At 55.5% G+C, this 23,659-nt stretch overlaps 10 protein-coding genes across 10 annotated transcripts; 6 read left to right on the top strand and 4 right to left on the bottom strand.

Moving 5' to 3' along the window:
* Positions 1 to 373: 373 nt before the first annotated feature.
* IWZ02DRAFT_472611 (uncharacterized protein) lies at positions 374 to 1,342 on the top strand (the record flags this gene model as incomplete). Its single annotated transcript, XM_066768965.1, has 2 exons — positions 374 to 461; positions 582 to 1,342. 2 exons carry the CDS (start codon positions 374 to 376, stop codon positions 1,340 to 1,342), a joined length of 849 nt encoding a protein of 282 aa, XP_066617435.1.
* A 634-nt stretch (positions 1,343 to 1,976) lies between these two features.
* On the top strand, positions 1,977 to 3,088 carry IWZ02DRAFT_166130 (uncharacterized protein). Its single transcript, XM_066762137.1, has one exon. It carries the CDS (start codon positions 2,104 to 2,106, stop codon positions 2,836 to 2,838), a length of 735 nt encoding a protein of 244 aa, XP_066617434.1. The 5' UTR covers positions 1,977 to 2,103; the 3' UTR covers positions 2,839 to 3,088.
* Positions 3,089 to 3,098: 10 nt separating this feature from the next.
* IWZ02DRAFT_466474 (peptidase M24, structural domain-containing protein) lies at positions 3,099 to 5,165 on the bottom strand. Its single transcript, XM_066768505.1, has 6 exons — positions 4,931 to 5,165; positions 4,708 to 4,872; positions 4,623 to 4,655; positions 4,444 to 4,571; positions 3,943 to 4,391; positions 3,099 to 3,883 (listed from the first exon to the last, which is right to left on the bottom strand). Exons 1-6 carry the CDS (start codon positions 5,124 to 5,126, stop codon positions 3,343 to 3,345), a joined length of 1,512 nt encoding a protein of 503 aa, XP_066617433.1. The 5' UTR covers positions 5,127 to 5,165; the 3' UTR covers positions 3,099 to 3,342.
* Positions 5,166 to 5,250: 85 nt separating this feature from the next.
* IWZ02DRAFT_478027 (NAD-dependent deacetylase sirtuin-5) lies at positions 5,251 to 6,751 on the top strand. The gene is made up of 2 exons (XM_066769062.1): positions 5,251 to 5,828; positions 5,877 to 6,751. The coding sequence occupies exons 1-2, from the start codon at positions 5,489 to 5,491 to the stop codon at positions 6,473 to 6,475; spliced, it is 939 nt and encodes a 312-aa protein (XP_066617432.1). The 5' UTR covers positions 5,251 to 5,488; the 3' UTR covers positions 6,476 to 6,751.
* A 1,284-nt stretch (positions 6,752 to 8,035) lies between these two features.
* On the bottom strand, positions 8,036 to 9,412 carry IWZ02DRAFT_166016 (uncharacterized protein). The gene is made up of 2 exons (XM_066762134.1): positions 9,002 to 9,412; positions 8,036 to 8,932 (listed from the first exon to the last, which is right to left on the bottom strand). The coding sequence occupies exons 1-2, from the start codon at positions 9,087 to 9,089 to the stop codon at positions 8,244 to 8,246; spliced, it is 777 nt and encodes a 258-aa protein (XP_066617431.1). The 5' UTR covers positions 9,090 to 9,412; the 3' UTR covers positions 8,036 to 8,243.
* Positions 9,413 to 10,605: 1,193 nt separating this feature from the next.
* Positions 10,606 to 11,139, bottom strand: IWZ02DRAFT_363047 (uncharacterized protein; the record flags this gene model as incomplete). Its single annotated transcript, XM_066764343.1, has 1 exon — positions 10,606 to 11,139. A coding segment is annotated over one exon (534 nt), but the record flags the coding sequence as incomplete, so codon positions are not given.
* Positions 11,140 to 12,659: 1,520 nt separating this feature from the next.
* On the top strand, positions 12,660 to 14,236 carry IWZ02DRAFT_166098 (uncharacterized protein). The gene has a single exon (XM_066762136.1). It carries the CDS (start codon positions 12,833 to 12,835, stop codon positions 14,039 to 14,041), a length of 1,209 nt encoding a protein of 402 aa, XP_066617429.1. The 5' UTR covers positions 12,660 to 12,832; the 3' UTR covers positions 14,042 to 14,236.
* Positions 14,237 to 14,302: 66 nt separating this feature from the next.
* On the top strand, positions 14,303 to 16,899 carry IWZ02DRAFT_513617 (glutaminase GtaA; the record flags this gene model as incomplete). The annotated part of the gene is made up of 7 exons (XM_066770581.1): positions 14,303 to 14,490; positions 14,544 to 14,836; positions 14,887 to 15,326; positions 15,379 to 15,962; positions 16,019 to 16,227; positions 16,345 to 16,488; positions 16,545 to 16,899. The coding sequence occupies 7 exons, from the start codon at positions 14,303 to 14,305 to the stop codon at positions 16,682 to 16,684; spliced, it is 1,998 nt and encodes a 665-aa protein (XP_066617428.1). The 3' UTR covers positions 16,685 to 16,899.
* Positions 16,900 to 18,020: 1,121 nt separating this feature from the next.
* On the top strand, positions 18,021 to 19,238 carry IWZ02DRAFT_166027 (uncharacterized protein). Its single transcript, XM_066762135.1, has one exon. It carries the CDS (start codon positions 18,342 to 18,344, stop codon positions 19,179 to 19,181), a length of 840 nt encoding a protein of 279 aa, XP_066617427.1. The 5' UTR covers positions 18,021 to 18,341; the 3' UTR covers positions 19,182 to 19,238.
* Positions 19,239 to 19,797: 559 nt separating this feature from the next.
* IWZ02DRAFT_165856 (uncharacterized protein) lies at positions 19,798 to 20,592 on the bottom strand. The gene has a single exon (XM_066762133.1). The coding sequence runs from the start codon at positions 20,454 to 20,456 to the stop codon at positions 20,007 to 20,009; it is 450 nt and encodes a 149-aa protein (XP_066617426.1). The 5' UTR covers positions 20,457 to 20,592; the 3' UTR covers positions 19,798 to 20,006.
* Positions 20,593 to 23,659: the final 3,067 nt, after the last annotated feature.

Genomic DNA, 23,659 nt, shown 5'->3' with positions numbered 1-23,659 from the left:
AAGCGAGCGACGGAAAGGTGCAGCGTGTGCGGCGTGGCCATGGCGCCATCTAGACGTGCACGTCTTCCGTTAGTTCACGATAAGCACTGACACCTCGCCGGCCATTTTCTCATAAAGACGCATCATGGACTGCTCCGCTTCTCCAGGAAACGCTTCTCGCTTTCAATTGTCCATTTTTTCGTCTCCCCCAATCCCTCCAGGCACCTGTTTCTGCTGGCGTCCGAGACCGTGTTGATCAAGCGCTTCCTCCTGCGTCGCAATCGCCCCGCCATCTATCGTGATAGACGGAATCGAGGCCAGCTATAAATCCTCTTGACCTCGGACGAATCTCCAGAAATCTAGTACGCGCATTATTTGATCGCAAACTCCTTCAATGGCGGACTCCATCTCCAACACCACCTCTGCCGGTACAACACCGTCCAGCAGCGACGACGGCCACAGCAGCCCGCGCAGCAACAGCGGTGCCTCTGACTCGTCCGTGACCGCCGCCTCTCCCACATCCGCAATCGCCCCGGCCGCTTTCCCAAGGCTGAAACGCAAACGCTCTGTCGACCAAGACCTCAACCACACCGCCGTCGAAGCTCTGACGCCCCCACTCTCGGCCACCGACGACGACTGCCAAACGGAGCCGCCTACCCTCTCCCGCGCCCTGCACGTCTTGGCCACTGAAGCGACCGCCTTGTCGCACGTTGCGCGGCTGTACGAGACATCGCGCTCAGCACGCGCGGGACTACTCGCAGCCGTCGACATCGTTGAGTCTACATACTGGGCTGGCGGGAAGCTGATCGTGTGCGGTGTGGGCAAGAGCGGCCTCGTAGGACGCAAGACGGTTGCGACGCTGAAGAGCTTGGGGCTGGGCGCTAGTTTCTTGCACGCGGCCGAAGCGGTCCACGGCGACTTGGGTGATGTGCGCGAGGACCGCGATGCGGTGCTATTCATCAGCTTCAGCGGCAAAACGGCAGAGCTGATAAGCCTGCTCCCGCACATTGGAGCAGGTGTGCCGATCATGGCACTGACGGGGCACGCAGACTTTGAAGAAGAGTGCCCTCTGCTTGCCGGGCGACGGAGAGGCACGCATGCGGTGCTGCTCCCAGCTCCGATTCACGAGAGCGAGGAGAAGAGCTTTGGAGTTAGTGCGCCGACGACGAGCACCACCGTCGCCATGGCCGTTGGCGACATGCTGGCCATCACGGCGGCAGAGCGGATCCACGAGGACGACAAGGGCCGCGTCTTCAGGAAGAACCACCCGGGCGGCGCCATTGGCGCGAGGACGGCCGCCGCAGAGAGTCGAGGAGCAACAGCATCCAAGAGGCTGCGCAGAGAGGACAGCTCGATGCACTGAAGCCTGGCCATCAAACTGTCATGACGGCCTTCAACAGTGGATCAATCCAAACTGCATCTATCTCCACCTCTTCCTCCTCCAGGTCGCAGCGCATCTGGACTCGGCACAACCCGCGCCGCCGACGCAGCGGGCTGGCTGCACTGCTGCAAGTGGCGTGGCGTGGCGTGGCGTGGCCCTTGACTAACCTTCACAGTCTACGGCCGCGACTGCAGGTCAACGGCGCGGCGCCACGCCCTCTCCGCCTTCTCTGCATCTCTTGTCGACGCATTCAATGCACGGCGGGATTGCTCAGGGTCATCGGCCATGCCAGTCGCATCTTTCCATTCCACATTTGAACGGAAAAACGGCCGGATCTCCGTCTGCTCTCGACACCTTTTCGTCCAAGGGGTTGGGCAGTGCTGCAGTCAGACTGGCTGACAGGCACCCAGACAAATAAACGGGCAGACAGCTGCGCCACTGTCCATGTCGTCACCGTCCCGCGCTGCAGCACACGCACTACAGACCGCATGCACCTAGAGACGTCTCGCCGTCATCATCACCTTCCTCTCTGCTCCTCTCCGGCTGGCTGTGCAACCGACTCGAATCCATCACAGATCTAGGTGCTGAAGTGCTGCGGCCTGGAACGAGTCGGGATAAACCGGGGATCTCGGTGGAACGAGCAGGATGAGAAGAGCGCGCGCGCGCTGGGGGGCGGTGCGATGGAGCTTGTCGTTGTTGCGCTAGTATCGAGTGGAGTATAGGTGTGAGTGAGCGCAGAGGAGATGGATGGATTGTGCGCGAGAGGGATAGATGGCAGCAGCAGTCGAGTGCAAAGAGTGCGGAGTGTAGATTGTAGAGTATTGGACCTGCACTATACCTCAATTCATAACCATTGGTTACGTATACAACATCAACACTTCATAACTTCCAGCTGGGGGGCACTGACTACATACATATGCTGTGCACAGAAAGCATTTTACCCACCCAAACCACACCGCGCACAGAACCGCCCCATCCCTCCTCCCAACCACTCACTCACTCATTCACTCACCGCATCCCGTTCCGTTCCCTCACATGCTCCCTTCTCCCTTCCCCCTTCCTCACAGCTCACACCAGATAAGGTATACGACCTTAGCCATCCCTCCATGTCCCTCACTTCCACCAACCCCAACCCTGTCACCCACCTCCACCACCACCTTACCCAGCGTCCCTCAACCAATACAATACCCTCGCACACGCGCCGACAGCACAAGTACCTCGATAGCCATCTGGCAGATGCCCTAGCTACAACCAAGGCACTGTATCTCAATCACGAAGGCGCTCCACGGGCGTCGTTGAAACAAGCATTGCGGAGCGAATCGAGTCAAATGGAGCGACTCGTGTCGGGACTGCTTGCTTGTGTTTCCGCTCTCCGTGTCCCGAGGGAGCGGACGGGCGGGCCGTGTCATGACTTGCCTGCCTGTACAGCGCGGGAGCCACCCGGACGGGTCAAGAAGAGTTGTGCCCGGTCAAGATAAGCGTTTTTTTATTTTTTTTTTATTTTTATTTTTTTTCTTTTTTCCCTCGTCGTTCGCGAGGACGATGAGACAGACGGCATACACGGCCTTCGACGGCGACGACGACGACGGCGACGGTTGCGATGACGAGAGATGTGGAGACGGGCGGCGGAGGGCGCTGGTGTGCGTCTTTGATTTCAAATATAGACATAGATGTCTTTGTTTTGCTCTCAGGAGAAGGGCTCTGTGGGTATTGACTGGTAGGTAGGCAAGGGTGGGGAGGTGGGTTTGGACAAAGACAAAGCTGAGATTGTTTTCTACATCCGTAATGTACATGTATCCTGAGCAATGGCCGCGGATTTTGCGTCGCACTACAAGCCAGTGGTGATTGCGGCGAATTTGGTTGATAGGTACAGGGGGTGGGGGGATGCATGAGGTCTGGTAGGTAGGTATCCAACGTACTTCCTTGGCTTTGACCATCGTGGCGGCCATCAATGCTTCCAGCAGTCAGGACCTACTGCAAGCTCACCTCCGCCTCAACGCCTCAATATCAACAACCTCCTTGACCGCCTCAGAGGTCAACTTAATCGGGTCCTCGGCGCCCACACAAACGCTATCCTCAATCCGCACCGCCAGACCTCTAAAATGCTTCGGCCACCTCTCATCATCCACCGGAACATAGACGCCCGGCTCGATGGTGATGCACTGGCGCTCCTTGAGCAAGCCGCTGCGCGGGAAGCCCGGCGAGTCGTGCACGTCGAGCCCGATGAAGTGCCCGACGTGGTGCGGGAACAGCGTCTCGATGGCGTGCGGCTGCGTCATGTCGAAGCCGAGGTCGCGCAGCGAGGCGCTGAGCAGCGAGCACGCCTGAGCGTGCAGCTCGTCGAGCGAGAAACGCGCCGACTCGCGGCACAGCGAGAGCAGCGTCGTTTGCACGCGCAGCACCGCCATGTAGAGGTCGCGGAAGGCTGGGTCGAAGACACCATTGTTGGGCCATGTGCGCGTGATGTCGGTGATGTAGCCCCCGTAGGCGCCGCCGGCGTCGACGAGGATGCCATCGTTGGGACTGGAAAGGTATTACTGTCAGTAGTTGCTGGGAGAGAGAGTACACGGAGGAAGACGGACCGTATCTGATGGTCGTTGCGGACATAGTGGATCATGAGGCCATTCTGCCCGCCAGCGACGACGGGCACATAGGCATTCCCGTCCAGGCCCCTCTGCTTAAATTGAACTTCCAAGTCGAGCGCCAGCATCTTTTCCTCGTCCCACGTCCTGGCCATGGCGTTGTTGTAGGCCAGCGCCGATTCCCGCCCTGCCTTGCGCATGTTGGCAATCTCGGCATCACTCTTTGTCAGGCGCAAGTCATTCATGAGCGACCGAAGTGGCCGTACTGCCGACGGTGCCATGGCCTTGAGTGCTTTGGGAAAGCCATTGTCCCCCGTGTACATGGTCCCGCTGAGATATCGCGTGATCGCCGATCGGTGGTCGAGTATCCTGGGCAAGTCTGTGTACACATTTTTCGCGCGCTTGATGACTTCGGGGACCACTTTGCCAATTGACTTGACATCACCGCTCTTGGACAGCTGGTAAGCCTTGGGACCTCGTCGATTGGAAGCTGGGCCTTACAATGTCGGCATTAAAGACGTCCTCGGCAGCTTGGATACCCGAGCGGGCACCCTCCCACATTTCTGCTCTCACATCTTTGGGCCGGACGTAGAGGTGGAATACATGGTCTTCCTCGGCGCCATGCTTTTCTGCTTCTGATCAGCCCAGTCGCTGCCCTACCCTTGGCCCGTAAAGCATACCGATTATTGCGAGCGCATCGGGCTCGTTGAAGCCTGACAGACCTTAGCCTTTCCCCCATTTTGTTTATTGTATCATGGACCGTACCAGTCAGGTAGAAGAAGTCGGGATCTTGGTGGAACTCGTAAAAGACGGCTCCGGAGCGGTACTTGGTGTCGGAGGCGCCGAGAATCGCAACAGAGTGCGGCGGGAGGGCTTTGGCGAGGGCCTCGCGACGCTGGGCGTATTCGAGGGCAGTGATGCCACGAGTCACTGCAGATGATCGATCAGAAGTCTACAATGGCATTGGGAAATATCGTTGGCGCAGTACATTCGCCTGGTGCGAGCAGGTGAGGATGCGTCTCGTGCACAGGCTGACCAAACTGGAGTTCTGCCGCCGAAACGACTTCATGTTGGTCTCTTCGCGGGGCGGAGCATGACAGGGCCCTGTGAAGCTGCAGCGGACACCGGCGCACACGGGTTTGGGATCTGGAGAGGGCGTGCAAAAGCTGCAGACCGGCTCTCATTGTGAAGGCGATTGTTGAAGTTTTGGAGTCGCGCGACGGGCAATCGATAAGAGCGGCGGCTGATTGGCTGCCGAGCTCTGACGTCGTCTCCGCTGCTGCTTTCGCGCCTCCTCCGCATCACCGTCAATAACATCCATCAACACTTTCCATTCCCATCACATGTCGCGCCGTGTGCCGTTTCCCGATGACTTGCATTGTCCAGCTTGTCGTCTTGTCTTTCTGTCTTGAATTTGAACCTTGTTCTCTTTGAAACCCTTCGCTCCCACTTCAGCCTTTTGCCCACATCCTTTGCAGCATATCAGCCCGCCTTCAGTTGGAAAGTGTAGCTCTCCACCATTTCTTTCGCCAAAGAGCTGTCCAGGATGGCGTCCACCGCGGCGTCGTCCATCTCCGCCGTGGAACTCAAGTCTTTCCACGACCATCTCCAGTCATCAACTCGGATCCTTGCTCTGTTGGGAGCAGGCCTGTCAGCATCTTCTGGACTGCCGACTTTCCGGGGCCAAGGTGGAATCTGGCGCACCCACGATGCCACATCGCTCGCGACTATGGACGCATTCAGCGCCGACCCTGCTCTTGTCTGGCACTTTTACAGCTACCGTCGTCACATGGCGCTGAAAGCCAAGCCGAACAAGGCACACTTTGCTCTGGCAGAACTCGCCAGGAAGAAGAGCAATTTCCAGACGCTCAGCCAGAACGTTGATGGCAAGTCAAACTCTTTCGATACGCAATGCGGCCGCTAATCCCAAGCAGGCCTCTCGCAACGCGCCGGACATCCTCCCTCACAGCTGCAACTCCTCCATGGAAATCTCTTCGACGTCAGATGCATGAACTTCTTTTGCAACTACCGCGGCACCAACTATGACGACCCAATCGTACCTGCGCTGGAGCTTCCAACAGAAGATGTTGACCCAACCACCAACGCCGCGCGCGAGCCAAAAGCCCGCGAACTCGACATCTCGGACGCCTCAATTCCGCTGCCAGAGCTCGCGCTCAAGGACCTGCCGCACTGTCCCGAATGCCAGGAGGGGCTGCTGCGTCCCGGCGTCGTGTGGTTCGGCGAGATGCTGCCGAAGAAAACTCTTAACACGATTGACGACTTCATCGCCGAGGCACCCTCGATCGACCTCATGCTCGTCATTGGCACCAGTTCCCAAGTGTACCCGGCGGCTGGGTACGTCGAGTATGCGCGGCGCAAGGGGGCCAGGGTGGCCGTCATCAACATGGAGCGCACTGATGCCCTGGCTGACGGAGACTGGTTTTTCCAGGGAGACGCTGGCGTCGTGGTGCCCGAGTTACTAAAACCAGTTGTGGGTGATTTGAGCGATGTAGAGGAATTAAAAATGGGTTGACGAAGAAAGGACGGGGGAGTGGTGGTGCTTTGCGGGCGGCTTGGAGTTGTGGCAGGCGGGGTGTTTGGAGTCAGATGCTGCGGGCTTTGGGTAATGAGCGGGTTCGGTTGGCTATGAGGTACCATCTTTGGAGTAGCAGTCTCGGACGGGTTCGGCTCGTCTTTCCCACTTACGTCGTCATGAGAGTACAATTCATGCACGGCATTCGCCGTTGGATGCGGCGTGTTTGTCGAAATGCATTAGCGGTCCATGTCTTTTGTCTACTTATCCACCCCCTGGATGACATTGCATTGTTGAGCGTATGGAAAAAGTCCAGACCAGCCCCGAGAGTTTTTTCCGTCATCCTAGCTCACGGTGGCAAAGCACACCTGTCCTTCAGCTCCTACCACCGTCCCAACAAGCCACTTTATCACGCCCTGAATCGCAGCACAACACCACAAACCCTGACCAACATCCCGACACCCACATCACCCACATCGTCCATCCCACTCTTCTCATCCGGCCCTGCCCAAAAGCTGAATGTCATTTCCAACCACCGCACCGCACCCCTTCCCATTTCACAAGGCAATCATCCTTTTCTTAGTTTTCGAAACCGAGACATTGCCGAACCAGCCGTCTGAGAGGTAGACAGAATATGAATTATCTACGGCGCAAGACGATATACACACATGCGCGTGCGAGAGAGAGGTCGGGGATGAATGCGAGATGGAGAAGGTTGCTTGGGTGTGAGGAAGGGGAGAGGAGAGAGGGAAGACGGCATTGGCGTTTGCCGATCTGTTATGTCAGTTCCAGTCGGCCGTTGGGAGCTTAATCTGCGTGAAGATGGTGACTTAGAATTATATAGGAAGAGGAAATTCCTACTTTACTGTGGTGTTTCAATAAGCTATGTGTGCGGGAATAAGGTGTATAAGTAATTTCTCCCTAGCTAGAGATAACCAACTAACACATTGCATAACAGTTGCAGGATTGGCATCTAAATTTTTAGTTATTAATAACTAATAATTAAAATTAGTTTACTAACCGTAGAATTGGAAAAAGACCCTAAGCCACCACTCTACCCATCTATTTCCCCTAAATCTAATTACTACCCCTTCATTCTAGCCATTTCCCATAAAACGCCCTCCTCAACCCCTTATCAGTATGACTATCCTATCCTGATTAATTAGTTTGAGAGTAGCATCAGATTAAACTAATCAGGCTCAGGATCACATCACTTAGCACATAGACTGAGAGAGGCCATGAGATGGATATCGCGCCTACACTTCCCCAAACAGATTGGCGAATGTGAGAGATTTGCAAATTGTGAGGTGCTGGAACGAGGGAGGAGGACGATGGGGGGAAAGTGAGGTGCATGCGGTGTGGATGTGCTGTTGCAACGCAGCGAGATGTTAGAGACTTGATGCTTTCATGAGTCGCTTGAGATGCTGAATGATGAGACGTTGTAGAGTCGGAGATGCGATAATGAGAAAGGTGGCAGAGAGACTACATTGGTGAATACTGAAAGAGGAGAAAGACGCAGGACTGTGGAACAGACAGACGAATGACGAGATAGCAATGATTCCCTAAAAGTGAGCAAGCAGATATCGATCTAGCTAGCCGGCCAGCTCCAGCTTCACCGCACGAGTGACAGGCTCTCTACCTCTTCACGCAAAGGTCGACGACAATGTCTGGGTAGTCGTCCAAAGGGAGAGAACACACTAAGCCACGTATCCAGCGCAAGGCGCAAGCAAAGCCAAATCCAGCACGGGGAAAAGGCACAACAGCAGCTCTACCTGCTTACCGTTGGCGAAATGTCCAGGTGTACGGAGCAGCAAAAAGCGCAAGGACAGCTGGCCACCTCGCCTGCGCCATGCAAGACCAAGAGGCGCAAAGTAGGATGCCACAAACGAATTGAGTTGAGTTTACCATGAGCTGCGCTGGTTCTACTTGTCTGCTTGTCTGCCTGCTTGTTTGCTTGGGCTGCATTCAGACTGACATTCGGCCACCGACTAGAACGACGGCAACCGGCAACAGACTGAGGCGATGTGTTGTACCCTTCAAACAAGACGGCAAGCTGAAACGGCAGCAAGCAGCACGGCAGATGGACAGAGAAGAAGGAAAGCTGAGCTGAGCCCCACGGGACGAGGCGAGGCGAGGCGAGGCGGCGGACGGAGAAGCCGTCCTGGATGGGTGGATGGATGGATGGAAGGAAGGACGGGGCGCGGTGGTGCGGGCCGCCCATCAGTGGACGAGTACGTGACAGGTTGTCATCGTTGCCGCCGCTACGGCTGCTGCTGCTGTCTATCCGAAGTTGTTGCAAAGATAGAATAATGGGGTCGACTTGCGGGTTTGCTCGTCGTCGCCATCGCAATCCACTTTGGTGCAGGTAGACGACGAACGCGGGTCGCGGAGACGGCCCTGGACGCGAGATAGGCACGAAAGAACGATGCCCAGGGTCGACACATCTGCATCTAGTGTCTGTTTCCATTGTGGGTCTGATGTTTTTTGCTCAAAAGGGCTGAAACAATGTGGATAAGGCACACATACACTTCCTAAAATTAGGCATGCAGGCATCAACAGGGGGGACGGATGCGCGCGCTGCGTCCCGCCCGCTCTCCCTCTTTCTTCCCGGCATCAATGATGTGTGTGTATGGACGACACTGTGGGTTCGGGAGGACGCTCCCACCTACCCGACCAACGCTCTCGCCTTGGCGTCGGGCACTAGTGTGTCGCGTGTCGAGAAGTATATCCGCCGCTGTCCTCTGCGTATCTGCGGTCGAGACTGTCAAACCTTAACGGGAGCATCATCCATCAACTTGAAAGGTGTTTCGTAGTGCGGTTGATCTGAGAGGTGGTGGCGGGTTGGGAAGAAGTGCAGTGTTGCACCGCGATTCAGTTGCAGACGGTCAAGCTTGACCAAGCATTGAATAGGATTTGGGTTACCTTTTGAGTTTCTTGGTTCCCGTGCCGCCTCTGGTCTTTTGGGTATGCATATTTTTCCCGTGGTGACGTACCCGAAGATGAAGGAAGAACGACTGCCGCAGTCAACCACCTCGACTTTCGGCAGCAAGCCCGGATTCAAACAGCCCGCACTCCGGCAGATCGACCACCCTGCATCGTGTAAAATTGGAAAACTTGCAGGCGGGAACACTGGGCAAAACGCGGAAACTCCAAGCAGGTCGTAATCGACGCCAGTCTCGCACCACTTAGTAAGAGTCTGCTTCAGTCGGTCCTTGCTCGATTGACTTCCAACTTGCTTCTCACATTCATTCGGGCCGTGCATGATGATCGAAGGGCCTCGCATGTCACTGTTGACTGTGAAAGGACAGAGGACACTTGTTGGCATTGCATGCGATCGCACTAGTCTCGATGAAATGGTTTCTTACCATGGCGATACTCTGTGCCCAAACCAACAATTCACCCGAGGTAGAGTTGTGCTGCAACAGGACACAATTTACCTAAGATCTGGTTCACAGGGCGAAGTGTTTCCAGGTATTTTCGTTTCGAGGCTGTGTTGTACCGCATCCAGAATCTTTTGTCGAAAATTGAGATGGCTGTGCAATATTTTTTACGTTTTTCTTGTTGCAATGCATGTCTGAAGCTCCCAATTGGACAAGGCTGGCAATGTTTTTCCCTCTTCTGCAAGAGTAACCGTGGCCAAGTCAGTGTGCGAAGCCATTGCTGGTTCGAATTGCAGACCGGGGGCCTTCGAGCTTCGCGTCAGGTTGTGTGGACGGAGCCTTTGACGAATCGAGCCTAGCAACGTGCGGCTTGCCAGATGGTGCAAAAGATAGAAATGAATCTGCATCCGGGTGCCGATTAATGTACCCTGACGTTTTGACAAGCACTAGACAGGCGTGATCCATGCATGCCTAGCCGGCAAATAGCTTTCATGTCAATCCAGCACGCCAACCTCCAAAGCCATTCGACACAGCAGGGTCATAGACGATCATTTCGGTGGAGGAAGCTTTCCCGCGCCTCTGAAGCTTTTTTTCCATTTTCTTTCGCTCCGCCTTGGCTGCAAAGTTGGATTCTTTGTGCTGCTCGTGTAGTATATCATCAAGTGGTTTTCTCGAGCGCTGGAGTTCTTGAAAGAAGGATCTCGCTTTGGCCATGGCGTCGGGATGTTCCCATTCATCCCTGTAAAGCGCAAAAAGAAGCAGTGCGTGCATTGTGTAAGCTGCATCATTACCGGCATTGTGTGCGCATGGGGTAGGCACACGGAACCTGTCGAGCATTCTTTCGAGTTTTCCCGGAAATGATTCCATTTCTGCAATTTTCTTCGTGTCGACAATGCCAACGGTATTTCTCCAATTGCGCGCAGATACGCCAATGGTTTCAAGATATCTTTCGTCGCTCGGAAAGTCATGACCCACTAGCACGATGGGTCGATCGCTGAAGTTTTTCTGTCGGGCGATCCCTTTGTTCAATTTGGTCGCAATCTGTTGGGCTGAATTTACGGTCGACTCGCCAAAGAGGAACATGTTTGGGCAGCCTCGAGAATACACTTTGTTTATTCTGTGGCGATGCTTTTTGACAATGTAGTGCTGATAATCCAAGTGCTCTAGCAGTTCCCAAGGTTTGCAATGTGGATATGTCGATACCTTTTGAAGATCGAGAATTGTGAGGCCAACCTCTAAAATGAAGTCTTGCTTGTGTTCCCATGCTTCCAAGTCCAAGCACATGAAGACCGGTGGCCCTAAAGGCAAACTCAGTGGTGGGACTGAACCGTTGGGAAGTCCAAGAAGATGGCGGACGGCCTGCCGAGTGCTAAAGTCTGGTAAATCTTGTCCCGGTGGCTTCTGCAAGTCGTTCGTATCATCGCCTGTTTGCCATGCTTGGCGTTCTAATCTGACGGGTGGTTGCAATACTTTTTCATCAGGGTGCGTCTCTGGCGTGGATTCAGTCATGGACTCAGCTGCAAGAGTCTGATTCCAATGATTGCTCCACCAAGTGGTTTTTTGGACGGCCATCTTGCGCGGTTTTTTCGTTGCTCTCTTGATTTCCTTTCCCTTTTGATTCGCTTGCCTGTTTGCTATATTCTGTCCAATCTGCTTTGCCTTGAGCCTGCTCTTGAACTCCTGTTGCGACAGCGATTTTCGGGCAGCTGCAATGACAGCACTTGGCTCTAGAGGGGTAAGGGGATTGTCTGCCGACCGTCTGCGCACGTGTATGGGCGAGGGTCGCCAACATCTGGCCAAGCGTGACGCAGCAGGCAGCGAGCAGAGAAGAGGCATGTTGTGGGGGCGATGCATTGCGGCAGACGCGGTGGTGAGAATGTTTTGGGTTGGAGTTGGAGCCAGGCGGTAAGAAGATCGGAAAAGGTGCCGGGCCGAATGCGCTGTTCCTGTCATCATCAGCTCTCAGCACCTGCACCGCCGCCTTTCCCACCCCTCGAAACCACACAGCTGCCCATTTGTGCTGCATCCTGCCGTGCTCTCGCTCTTCGTTTGTCTCAGCCTCGAGCGTGACGACAGAACAACCTCATGGCTTAGCTTCGACATGATTTGCGCTCGGCGCGCGGCACGCCCAGGATGAGCCCAGACGCTTCCCGCCATGCTGCGCACAACGACACCGTCGCACCACTGAGACGGGGTGCTTCGCTGTCCTGTCAATCAATTCGAACTTGATTTGGTTTGACACTGGCTAATTTTGGACTCTTACACCATGCCGAGCACCCCAACGGTATACACAGTCAACATGAACAAACTGCGTCCTCGTATCGATCAAAGCAGCGTCCTCTTCATCTGGATAGCCACGCGCTGCACCCGACTAGCACGCAAGCAAGGGCGATAGTCTGCATACGCGACCATATGCTGCTAATCCATTTGGGAATTGCTCGACTGAGACAGACACTGGCCCTCGGTTGCTCGCACTGTCAGCTATGCGCGGCACGGCCCTGGGCACGCAACCACGGCATGATACCAAGGAAGAAAAAAATAACAACAATGCACAGGCACAGAGGCGAAGAGAGTAGAAGCTGCTGGAGTGGCTTGTCGGGCTCAGGTCTCAATGTCGTGCTTGGGACATGAGCGGCTGGGCTACACAGCAGATTTATTGTATTGAACAACATTTCGACTGTTTGGCATGGCCTCGAGCTTTACCATGCTCCTTCGGTGCGGGCGGTCTTGTAGCCTGCAGACAAGGATAGTCCCAGGGCAGAAGGCCGGTGGCTAAGGTTGGCCTGCGGCAGAGGCTGGCCCTGCAAGTCGACGCAACCCGGTTCAGCAAGCCTCAAGCACGCATCCAGCTGGACGGAGGGCTGCCGCGCGCTATCCGCGACCAGCGGCTCCGTCTGGTGATGGAATGGACTTTTGCAAAAGGCCTTCCTTGTTCTTGCGGACAAGTGCATGGCAAGCAGCCTAGCCTGTACCTGTCATGGCGCACGTTGGCAGCGTACGCAGCAAGCAGCACAGCGCCGCTCACAATCTCCATCTGCACAGCAGTCCAGGTCGGTTGGATGGAATGTCATGTCGACGTGTGGTCGGGCTTGGCGTCCGTCAGGGTGCGGGGCCTAGCAGCTCGCTCAGTCCGGTACGCTTGGTCCAACATACAGTCATCAAGTCCATCGGTAACTTTACGCTCCTCCAACCTGCCACCCATCCAAACACCACCCCCCAGCCATTTCGACATGAAGCGAGTCTCACATTTGCTCACTCCTTGTTCTCAGGAACCGCTCCGCTGCGCTCTCGTCCCCAACCCCCCCATGCGTGCTCGACTTCCCCAACCAGGCAGGTCTCCACCGGTCGCCTGATGACGAGCATTTTGGACCCCCGCTCTTGTTGCATGCGTCCAAGTCAGCTCCCTGGTCTCGACCATGGTGTTCTCCTGTCATGGCGGCTCGTTGCCTCTCCTGCTGATCCCCCGCCCCAGTCACCCGTTTGCTCTGCTTGTAGCGTCGGACTTTTCTCCAGTGGCTCGAGGCGGCACGATGCTCGCCTTGTCGGTTTTGGGCCAAAAAGAGGTCACCGGGTACCCACATGGTACTTGTCAATGTTTCCTCTTGTCCCATCACGAGACCTAGACGCTTTTTGCACGACTCTTGGCTCCCTCGTCGTCTCTGGCAGGCTGAGCTCGTGCAACTCGAGCCCTTTGGTACTTCGAGAAGGATGTGCAGAGGCTCTCTCGTTACCCCACAAGCAACAGGGTTACACCCGCTCCGGTGAGGCCAAGGTACAGGCATGCTGCGTCCCGGCAGAGCTGCTGCGCGAGATCCATCCGCAACCCGAGGAAGCACTGCCTCCCTTGCTGGTTTTGACTCTTGTCTTCTCTGCTGCTGTCGGGACCAGAGATCTTAGCTCGGGCGGCCCGTCTATGTGCCCAGTACCGTCCGCACCTTGGCTGTCCTCACCGCCTAACATCCCAGCGTGCAGGGTGGTGTGCTGTTTCCGTGGTGAAAAAAAGGAACACATCTCATTTGGCATCAATCCATGCCGCTCATGGGACCCTCCCGGGAGCTGGCCAAGGTGTGAGTTTTCAGGCTTTTTGTCCAACCACCTCTTGCCTCGCCAAAACTGTGGCCCGCTCTCTGTTGGCGTTCGCGCCTCGAGCTTGACCCATTTGGCACACACCCGGACCATGTGCTAGCGGGCGTGGCGGCCTCATGGTTAGAATTAGCTATGGCCATGGGACTTCTTACCGCATGCACGACTAGGCCCTGACATCATGTGTAATGGTCTCCTGGGTCCGCTCCAGGCCGCCAATTCTCTATAGATGACAGGGGTCTACAGTTTCCCCAGTAATCTCCAGCACCTACCTACCCCTTCCTTATAAAACGCCTGGTCCACCAGGTGTTCGTTTTCATCTCTGCTCACTTACCCTCTTTGGCCAAGAAGCACCAGACACAATATGCTACCCTTTTTCTTGATAGCTACCTGTCTGGTAGCCGCTGCTTCGGCCGCTTCCACCTTTACCCCAGCTCGTCCGCCTGCGCTGCCTTTGGCCGTCAAGTCTCCTTACCTCAACGTTTGGCTCAATGCTGGCAGCGATGGAGGCAACGGCGGCTACATTGCTGGAAAGTGGCCCGTGTTTTGGAGGTTTGTTTCTGTACAACGTCCCGGCGCGCTCTCCAGAACTGATGCTCGAGCAGCAATCAAGTCAATGGCTGGGCAGGAATTATTCGTGTAGACGGCACTTCTTACACCTGGCTGGGCGACCCGGGTCCGCAAGCAGTCACCCAAACTTCGTACGAGTACACGTCGACCAGGAGCACTTTTACCATGGACGTTGCCGGCAAGGTGCAGATGAACATTACGTTTCTCTCGCCCGTCACTCCCAATGATATTAAGCGCCAGTCTCTGACCTTTTCATACCTCAATGTGGAGGTTGTGTCTTCGGATGGTCAGAATCACGACATCGAGCTGTACTCTGACATTTCAGCTGGTTTGTTTACATACTTCCGTTCACGTGATTCAAGACTGATTCTGGCGCAGAATGGGTTTCGGGTGATAGGACTCAGGCTGCGCAGTGGAACTATACCAGCAGCGGTGGTCTTGAGATCCACCAGGTGTACAAGCAAAACCAGCAAATCTTCTCCGAGTACAACGACCAGGCCGAATGGGGCAACTTTTACTATGCCACGGACTCCGGCGATGGCGTTACCTATCAAATCGGACAAGACACCGTTGTCCGCGGTTCCTTCACCAGCGGTGGTAAGCTTAGCAACCAGGTTGACGACAACTACCGCGTCATCTCCAACAACTGGCCGGTATTCGGATTTGCCAAGGGCCTAGGCTCTGTCGGAACTACTCCGACAAATACGCTCTTCACCATCGGCTTGTGCCAACAGGAAGCCCTTCAGTTCCTTGGTGCGCAGGGCACGGTCTCTCTCCCCTCGCTGTGGAGAAGCTACTTCACGGACGATATCGCAGCTGTAAGTATCACACGAATATTTCGCGCGCGTCTAGTGCTGATCCTGTTGAAAGCTTGATTTCTTCCACAAGGACTTTGGGACGGCATCCGGACTTGCCACGGATCTGGACAACAAGGTCAACAGCGACGCCATTGGAACCGCTGGCCAAGATTACGCCAACATTGTGTCGCTCTCCGTCCGGCAAGTTTTTGCCGCTTGGCAGCTCGTAGGAACCGAGAATAAGACTTACCTGTTCCAAAAGGAAATCTCCTCTAACGGCAATACCCAAACAGTGGACGTAATATTTCCGGCCATGCCAATCTTGCTGTATACCAACCCAGACCTGCTCAAGCTGATGCTAGACCCGCTGTTTGAGAACCAGGAATCAGGACACTATCCCAACAACTACTCGATTCACGACCTTGGTGCGCACTATCCCAACGCCACTGGTCATCCCGACGGAAATGACGAAGCCATGCCTCTTGAGGAGTGTGGAAACATGATCATTATGGCTTTGGCGTATGCCCAGCGCTCGGGAAACAGTGATTATCTCAATCTGCACTACCCCATTCTCAACCAGTGGAGTAGCTACCTCGTCGAAGAGGCTCTGTACCCTTTCAACCAGATTTCGACCGACGACTTTGCGGGCTCGTTAGCGTAAGTGGCATGCGTGTGCCCAAGCCACTGGGCAGGCAGGCTGACGGATATGACAGGAACCAAACAAACTTGGCGCTCAAAGGAATCATTGGCATCGAGGCCATGTCGCAGATTTCCAACCTGACTGGACACGCTGACGACGCGAGCAAGTACCACCAGACTGCAGTCGACTACATCACACGATGGCAGGGACTAGCCATTGTCAATGGAACCGACGGGGGTCCTGCGCACACGACGCTCTCTTACGGAGACGCAGCTTCGCACGGTTAGTGTTCCTAGTCAACGCCCCCGCCACACATTCAGCCAAGTGCAGCCACGGCCTCGGCCAGCCAGCCCGGCCCCACCACCAAAATAAGCATAAGCTAACGCGCCACGTCTCTAGGGCTGCTGTACAACCTGTACGCCAACAGCCTGCTGGGCTTCAATCTGGTGCCGCAGTCGGTCTACGACATCCAGAGCGCTTTTTACCCTACCATCGAGATGAAGTACGGCGTGCCGCTCGACACTAGGCATTCTTACACCAAGAGTGAGCTTCCCCTGTTCGTGCCCGCTTCCGTATCGAGAACTAACTCGCCTTGCTAGGCGACTGGGAAATGTTTGTCGCCGCCGTCGCCTCAACCGACACTCGCGACATGTTTATTCGCGACTTGGCAAAATGGATTAATGAGACGCCAACAAGTCGCGCTTTCACCGATCTTTACGAGACAGATACGGGAGCGTAAGTTTACCCTTGACGCTCACGTCCGTTAGGCCATGACGGTCTTGCTATGACCTCAAATGCGCCAGCCCCGACCCCCGGCACACCTCACCCTCCAATCCAGTCTTCGGAGCAGCAACTGATCATGCCAACTTAGTTATCCCTCCTCCATTCAGTTCGTCGCCCGTCCCGTCCAAGGCGGTACATTCGCCCTCCTGGCACTTCCAGTGGCTAGATCGTAGCGCTTTCGACCTGAACCGAATTGTCGCCCGGCTCTTTGCATCGACCCACGACCAGTGCTCCCTCTCTAATATCTGCTCATTTCCAACCAACTACTACGTTTCCACCACACTAGCGAGCGACGCCTTACGCCAGCCTTCCTTTCCCCTTATACTCGCGCCTTGCATATTCATCCAACATGCCCCCACTCGGCGCCTAAGCTCGCTGGCAGAATAATGTTTAGGCCTTCGCCAAGCCGGCCCCCGTTGACCATCCGACACTACCAACCTACCTCTTACGCTCGACAACGACACAGCAGCAGGCGCACACGCATCATCCCTGTGTCATCCCCCCGCTACCCAAAACCGGTCGGACAGCGGGGATCACAACCGTAAATATCCTTGCAGCGGGCACATCCCGGGTCGGGTGTGGCTCAGTCAGGCTGGCTGGCTGGCTGGCACCATTTGCACATTTACCGGTCTGCCGATCTACGCACGACTTTCCTTTTTTTTTTTTTTTTTTTTTTTTTTCCCTTGCCGCACAAGGAACGTGGTTCTTTACGGTCAAGCATCTTTCCTTGGTCTTTGGTCTGGGCTTTCCTTTCGTCCCCCTCGCCAACAAACGCTTCTCGTCAACGGAACGATTGGATCGAATTTTTGTCCCCCCCATTCCTGATGGCCGGCTCGCAAGCGAACGACTGGTTTGAATCCACTTGGTTGGTACACCAGTTGATGATGTGGCTCGGCAAAGCTAGGACATGATGTACAGGCATGTCGACCGTGCGAGTGTGCAGAGCAAGCACGGCGATTGATATCACGCATGGGCGTTTTTCTTCTTGCTGATCTTAGTCCGACCTCCTTTAGACGCTTTGGACTTGGCTTTTCTTTATTTTTGCTGCCTTTGAGAGAAAGAGATGGCGAATGGGTGCGAGAGATGGATCAGCAGGCAGATTATGAAGCAGGCAACCGGGAGCATTCATGCATACGCCAAGAGAAGGATCGAAGGCTGTGACTTTTTTGTGGTTGGGGGCGGACAAGAGACGGATATCTAAGAGGAGGCTTCAGGAGAGAGGCGCATGGCTTGACTTGGCTCTGCTTTGCTTTGGACCTTTTCAGGACTGCCTGCCTGCCTGACAGAACAAGATGGTGAGAGGTTGGCGCATGAGCATGGGATTTGATGAGGTTGGTTCTGGGCGGCAGCAGCACACCAGCTCTTGTGCAAAAGTTTCCTAGACATGGCTGGTCTTTGCTTGCTTGCGGCTTCCTTACCCACTCTACCTTGTCTACGTACTCACTTCATACGACCAATTATCCAGACCATCTATCTACAGATTTTGAAAAAGAAACTTGCCGACTTTCCTTTCTCGTGTGAGTGTGCACGCACAAGTCTCGTAACGGCCGATAGATAGATGGACGGACGGTCAAGCGGATAAACGGCAGCACCACCACCGCAAAAACGCATGGATGGATGCAGAGCGCTGCAACGCACGAAGAAAGCAAATCCGTCGTCTCGCAAAGCCAGCCAGCCATCGGCCAGTAGCAAGCCTCTCTCTGGCAAGAAATAAAGAAAAAGCACCGACTGACGCGGGGGGTTCGCGCGGTCCGTCCGTCCATCGAATGAAAGCTTCGCTCCCGCGTCTTGTTGGGCTGCTTTGCTCACTAGATGGATGGATGGATGGATGGATGGATGGATGGATGGTAAGGTATGCCGGGCCTAGTTGGTGCGGCGGCAACCGACCACGCATCCATGCCCTAAATGCGCCGCGCGCTCTGTATGTACAGTACCTATCCACCTCGCACACAGACAGACAAATAGGTATGTATGGTGGCTATCGTGTGGCCAGAAAGGGGATGGCGAAGTTTTGCTTTTTGTTCTTTGCTCGGATCGGAGTTTGCGTTGAAGGCGAAGGCCGCTCGCTCTGCCCTGAGCTGGGCTGCTGCCCGCTGCTTCCATCCATCCATCCATCCATCCCGTCCATCTCTATCCATCTATCTATCTGTCTGCAAAACCGGCCATGCTTTTTTTTTTTTTTTTTTTTTCTGGAGAAGTTTACATTCGCAACGACGGGCTCACTAACGGAGAAAGATATGCGCGCCCGGCCAGCTAACTATCCACCTCAACCAGCCAACCAACTAGTCGCGCACGAATGCTTGGTTGCTCCCTCCCGCTGCCACTACTTACGACCCACGCCAAAGCCACTATCACGGCTAGGTACCTACCTACCGTACCACTGCGACCCACTGCACGTACCTGCACCTTTCGCCCGTCATCACGCCTCGCCTTTTTCTGCGTTACAGAGGTAATAGGAGTGTTGGTGGTGGTGGGGTTCTTTTTTTTTTTTCTTTTTTTTTTCCATCTCATTTGGGGTTTGACTGATGATTGCTGTCCACATTCGGTTCCTTTCAAGCCATGGTCATCATCCACCCATACCACCCACCTGATTATCGACGCCCGCCCGCAACCCTTCGTTCCTTTTTCTTGTGCGTGGGTGCGTTTTGCCTTTTGTCGCCGCCCCCTCCTCGTCACATCGCATCCCGCGCGCGCCACTGTTTGTTTTCCTTTCTTGTCGCCGTTCGGTCTTTCGAGTCCCATCGTTACGTCTATGTCGCAGTTGTTCTTTGGAGTCTTTTTCTATGGGCGTTGGTGCAGCAGCAGCAGCTGCTGCTGCTTGTGCAGACATGCAGACAGACATACTGACAAACAGACACATGTGGATCTCGACGCGTCTCGCGGCGGCGGCGCGCGTAGCGCGCTACACACGGCGTGCGGGCGGTACGGTCCCAGTAGAGAAAGCGGAAGAGGTGAAGTGAGGTCGGCAGCTTGCGTGGAAGCTTTGGTTACCTGTTTGCTCGCGGCGGCTGCGGCAGCGTCACGTTGCACCACGCGCGCTGCCTGCCTGCCTGCCTGGCTGCCCGGTCGGTTGGTCTGCTAGTTACACAAAGCACGACAACAATTGCCCACCCCATCATCTTCGATGTGGTTCGCATTGTCTCCGCTGCGCCGGGGCTGGGCGCCTGCACGCCATGTCTGGGCTGGCTGCTGCTGTTGCTGGTACCTACCTACGTGGACGTGGATGGCGACAGCTATGCGATGGTACGTACCCCCTCTCTCTGTGTCACTCGAGTTCTCTAGGTACGTGTCTTGGTGTTTGGGTCTCTCAGGTCGCGCGCTCTCGGTTGGCTGGCTGCATGTCGCAGGAACAGACAAGTTGATGTCCAGACATGACGCAGCGCAGCGCAGAGCGCAGAGAAGAGAAGGATGGGTGGACTGATGATTATGATGGCGGCATGTGGGACAGACTGACTGAGCGAGTGGCTCATGCCATGAGGTGCGTCCTGTACTGCCTGGGCGGTTGTGCCATCTCTTGGACCCACGTACGCATGTCGAGCCACATGTTTCTGCCGTCGCCAGCGTCGTCTTCCGTCTGTCTGTTCATCCGTCAAAAGTCGTCGAGGCAACCTATGTGTGTGGTGCAGCAGCAGCAGCAGCAGCAGCAGCAGCAGTGATGGCTCGTCATCTGTATACCCGACCAATGACGTCGGCTGTCGAAATTCGTATTGGCGGATCTCTTTCCTCATCTCCTCCCACTCCGAATCTGCTTTTTCAAGTGAGCAGGCAAAATGAAGCAGAACAAGGCTGGATGACGTCGAAATGGGTCAGCCTTGCCAGCCAAAACAGCCTCGCGCCTCTTGTCTTCTGCGTTGCTTCCTCTTCGGGAAGTGCGTCCAGTCGGACCGGACGTACCATACGGGTAATAATGTCCCTATTTAGCCACGCGCATTTTTTACGACGCCGTCAATACACGAGAGACACTTACAGCGTGCACACATACTGTACGTTCGCTCTTCCATGGATGCATCCAATACTTTCTGCACGTCTGCTCTCGACCAATCGACCAATCAGATGATTGCTGGCATATTGGTTCTCCGCATTTTTCTCAACTGCTGGCTGCAACTGCGATTGGCTGGCTGGATGGCTGGCTCGCTCACTCGCTCACTCGCGTTGCAGAGGGAACGAACGGCACGCACGCATGCGGCCAGCCCGCATAGCGACAGCCATCACCTGCAGCAGACAGACCGCGACGGGGCGGCCGGGTCCCGAACACGGGCGGATGGACGTACATCCCATCTGCATCAACGTCGAACGGCGTCTTGCAGGGAGGAACGGAGAAAGGAACGCAAAATGCGAAGGAGAGGGAAGGAGGAGAAGAGATCGGAGCGGTGAGTGAAGAATGGCTGGACATGACCTGCCTACCCGGACCTCGTGGGTGGAGCTCGTGCCGCGCTGCTGGACAAGTGACTCTGGCTAGTAGAGCTTGTGGTCTCGTCACGCACCACATACTGAACATTGTAATGGCCAAGAAGCCCGAGTCTCAGCGTGTGTCCAAGTCCCAGCCACGGATGGGAAGGGGGGAAATAATCATGGAGAAAGGCATCAGTGCGGTGCAGCCTTTTCCGCGCGCCGTCGAACTACGCTCCGTCCGTCTCTAGCGTCGCTCCAGCCACCGACTGCAAACTTGCCAGTTCCCTGCTCCATTCCAACTGCTGGGGTGTCCCTTTTCCGACGGCCGTTGCATCTTTTTGAATTTTGCTTCTTTGCGGTTTGGCAGAGCTACTACTGCCAGGCCAACGCTTCTCAGACCACCGGCTGCGCGACGGCAGATTTCTGTCCGTCACGTCTTCTTTTTTCGTTCCTCCGACTTTTTCACATGTCCCAGAATGCATACTTATCCATGACACAGTCGCCGCCACGTCGACCACCCGCTGGCGCCAAACGCACCAATCATGCCGCTTCGAGGATGCAACTGGCTGGACTCAACATCCAGCCAGGCTGCGGAGCTGGAAGCTCTTGCGGCCGGTCTCAGCTCAAACCAAGGACAAGGATGATCATAAAACACGCGCAGCTCGCTCGCGGCCTCGAGACGTAGTTTGATGGCAAAGAGCAGCAGCATCGACGCAGACTGCCACTTGCTTGCATGGAGCTCGCCTTCCACTACCTTCTCAGCCGAGGGAGAGGAGATAGAGAGAAGAGAGCGCTTGGTGCCATGAGCAGCAAAAGGGAAGCCCCGTTTTGCATCGATCCATCGAAACACAGATCTGGATGCCTGAACTCTGTTGGTGAAGGCGCGACGAGACGAGACGCACAAACTGCCTCCCCCACGCCGCTGCCGCCGCCGCTGCTCCTTCTCCTCGGTAATAATTCTGGCCATCGTCGCGCGCGCAGTCAATATCGGTTGTTGAGACGCAGGCGCCGATTTTCGAGATGAGGACTAACAACCGTTGAAAATGTGCCGCAATGTACATGCTGCGGCGGTGTCCCGATCTCGCCATTAACTGGATCAATTATAGGAGTACTCAGCGGCAACAGGCGCGCAGCAGAACCGTGGCTGCAAAGTGGCGGTGCTGCGCCGCCGCGTCAGGGACTCCATGTTCCCATAACGGTTTGCAGATTGAAGAAGACCACAGCGACGGACGGACATTGCCGCCGCGGCCGCCGTTGCTTGCTTGCTTGCTTGCTTGCATGCTGTTACAGCAAATACGCCCCGCGAGCCAATAATCAACCCGAAACAACAACAGAAGAATTAAGCCCGCCGGCCGGGAACAGGAAGAGGAGCAACGAAACAGAGGCAGGCGGTTGGGCTGGCCCGGATGCAGAAGCAATGACCCCAACAACAACAAGACAATAACAGCGGGAAAAACCTACGCCTTGTCCACAGCGGAACTGACTATGCCGTGCAAGCGGCTCTCGCTCCGGACGACATCGGCTCGAGCCACCGTCTCCCTCGATCACGACGACGTCGAAGCGGCCAGGCATGCACGCTGGCCGCCAGGCTGGCGGTTAGGCAGGTGTTGTTGAGGAAGCGGTGAGTGAGCACATACAGCGAGCGGCATCCATCCATCCATCAACAGCTGCGGTCGATTTTGACTTTACGAGGGCAAGGCGGCGCGCCGACGCTCGACCGACTGACCGGATCTTGGCCTTCCTTTCTTGAGCAGTGCCCCCGTCGTCCAGTTAAGCACCGAGCACCGCCGCAGCCAGCTATTAGGCTGGGTGCCGTGCGAGGGGTGGGGTGTGGCAGCCAGCCTTACCGCAAGCAAGACTAGGGGCCCGCCCCGCGTAGACCATGAATCGTGGTGGCTAGCAGCAGCAGCATCTGAGCTCTCGCCAAACGGAGACACACACGGAGGGCTGAAGGGCTGAACTGAGCGAAAGTCAAAAATTCTCAATCCGCCCGCCCGCGCGCCGGACCGGATGGCGGATCATGGTGATCGACGACGGCACTCCCTGCCGCTAAAGTGTGCTGCGGTGCATCCCTCCCTTTTTCTCCTCCGTTCAAGCATCGCTATACGAGAAAGAGAGTTAAGCTTGTCCGAGCTATCCATTTTCTCCAGTCCTCGGCGCCGCCGGCGGGCGGGCATCGTTGGGGCCTTGGCCGTCGATCACCATGCGGGAGGGATGGATGGATGGATGTTGGTGGTGGTGGTGCTGCTGCAAGACGATGATGAAGCTTTCTCATTCTTCTCGTCATCACTGCAGTATCGCAACCACCACCCACTGCTGTCATCGTGCTGTGGCTGGTCACGATAGCAGTTATGAACCTAGGTTTGTATGTACAGTACAGTATGCGCAAATGCTGGTGGTACACGGACGCAACGGCACACATCGCTATTTGTGTAATCGCACCCTTTTGACACCGTCTCATTCGTCCGTTGGCGATAGTCTCTCTGTCCCGCCATCTCCTCTTGCCTTTTTTCGTCTCGTCTCGTCTTGTCCAGCGCCC

This window comes from Phyllosticta citriasiana, assembly GCF_038021145.1.
Source record: "Phyllosticta citriasiana strain CBS 120426 chromosome Unknown IWZ02scaffold_27, whole genome shotgun sequence".
NCBI classification, from domain to species: Eukaryota; Fungi; Ascomycota; class Dothideomycetes; order Botryosphaeriales; family Phyllostictaceae; genus Phyllosticta; species Phyllosticta citriasiana.
This window is presented reverse-complemented; position numbering and strand designations above follow the sequence as displayed.

Coding starts and splice junctions, on each gene's coding strand:
- IWZ02DRAFT_166130 (XM_066762137.1), top strand. CDS start 2,104: ATGGATGGATTGTGCGCGAGAGGGATAGATGGCAGCAGCAGTCGAGTG.
- IWZ02DRAFT_466474 (XM_066768505.1), bottom strand. CDS start 5,126: ATGAGAGCCGGTCTGCAGCTTTTGCACGCCCTCTCCAGATCCCAAACC. Junction 4,873..4,930: donor CCTGCTCGCACCAGGCGAAT/GTACTGCGCCAA, acceptor GATCATCTGCAG/TGACTCGTGGCATCACTGCC. Junction 3,884..3,942: donor CGCAACGACCATCAGATACG/GTCCGTCTTCCT, acceptor ATACCTTTCCAG/TCCCAACGATGGCATCCTCG.
- IWZ02DRAFT_478027 (XM_066769062.1), top strand. CDS start 5,489: ATGGCGTCCACCGCGGCGTCGTCCATCTCCGCCGTGGAACTCAAGTCT. Junction 5,829..5,876: donor GCTCAGCCAGAACGTTGATG/GCAAGTCAAACT, acceptor AATCCCAAGCAG/GCCTCTCGCAACGCGCCGGA.
- IWZ02DRAFT_166016 (XM_066762134.1), bottom strand. CDS start 9,089: ATGCCGGGAAGAAAGAGGGAGAGCGGGCGGGACGCAGCGCGCGCATCC. Junction 8,933..9,001: donor CATGCCTAATTTTAGGAAGT/GTATGTGTGCCT, acceptor CAATGGAAACAG/ACACTAGATGCAGATGTGTC.
- IWZ02DRAFT_166098 (XM_066762136.1), top strand. CDS start 12,833: ATGGCGCACGTTGGCAGCGTACGCAGCAAGCAGCACAGCGCCGCTCAC.
- IWZ02DRAFT_166027 (XM_066762135.1), top strand. CDS start 18,342: ATGGATGCAGAGCGCTGCAACGCACGAAGAAAGCAAATCCGTCGTCTC.
- IWZ02DRAFT_165856 (XM_066762133.1), bottom strand. CDS start 20,456: ATGAGGAAAGAGATCCGCCAATACGAATTTCGACAGCCGACGTCATTG.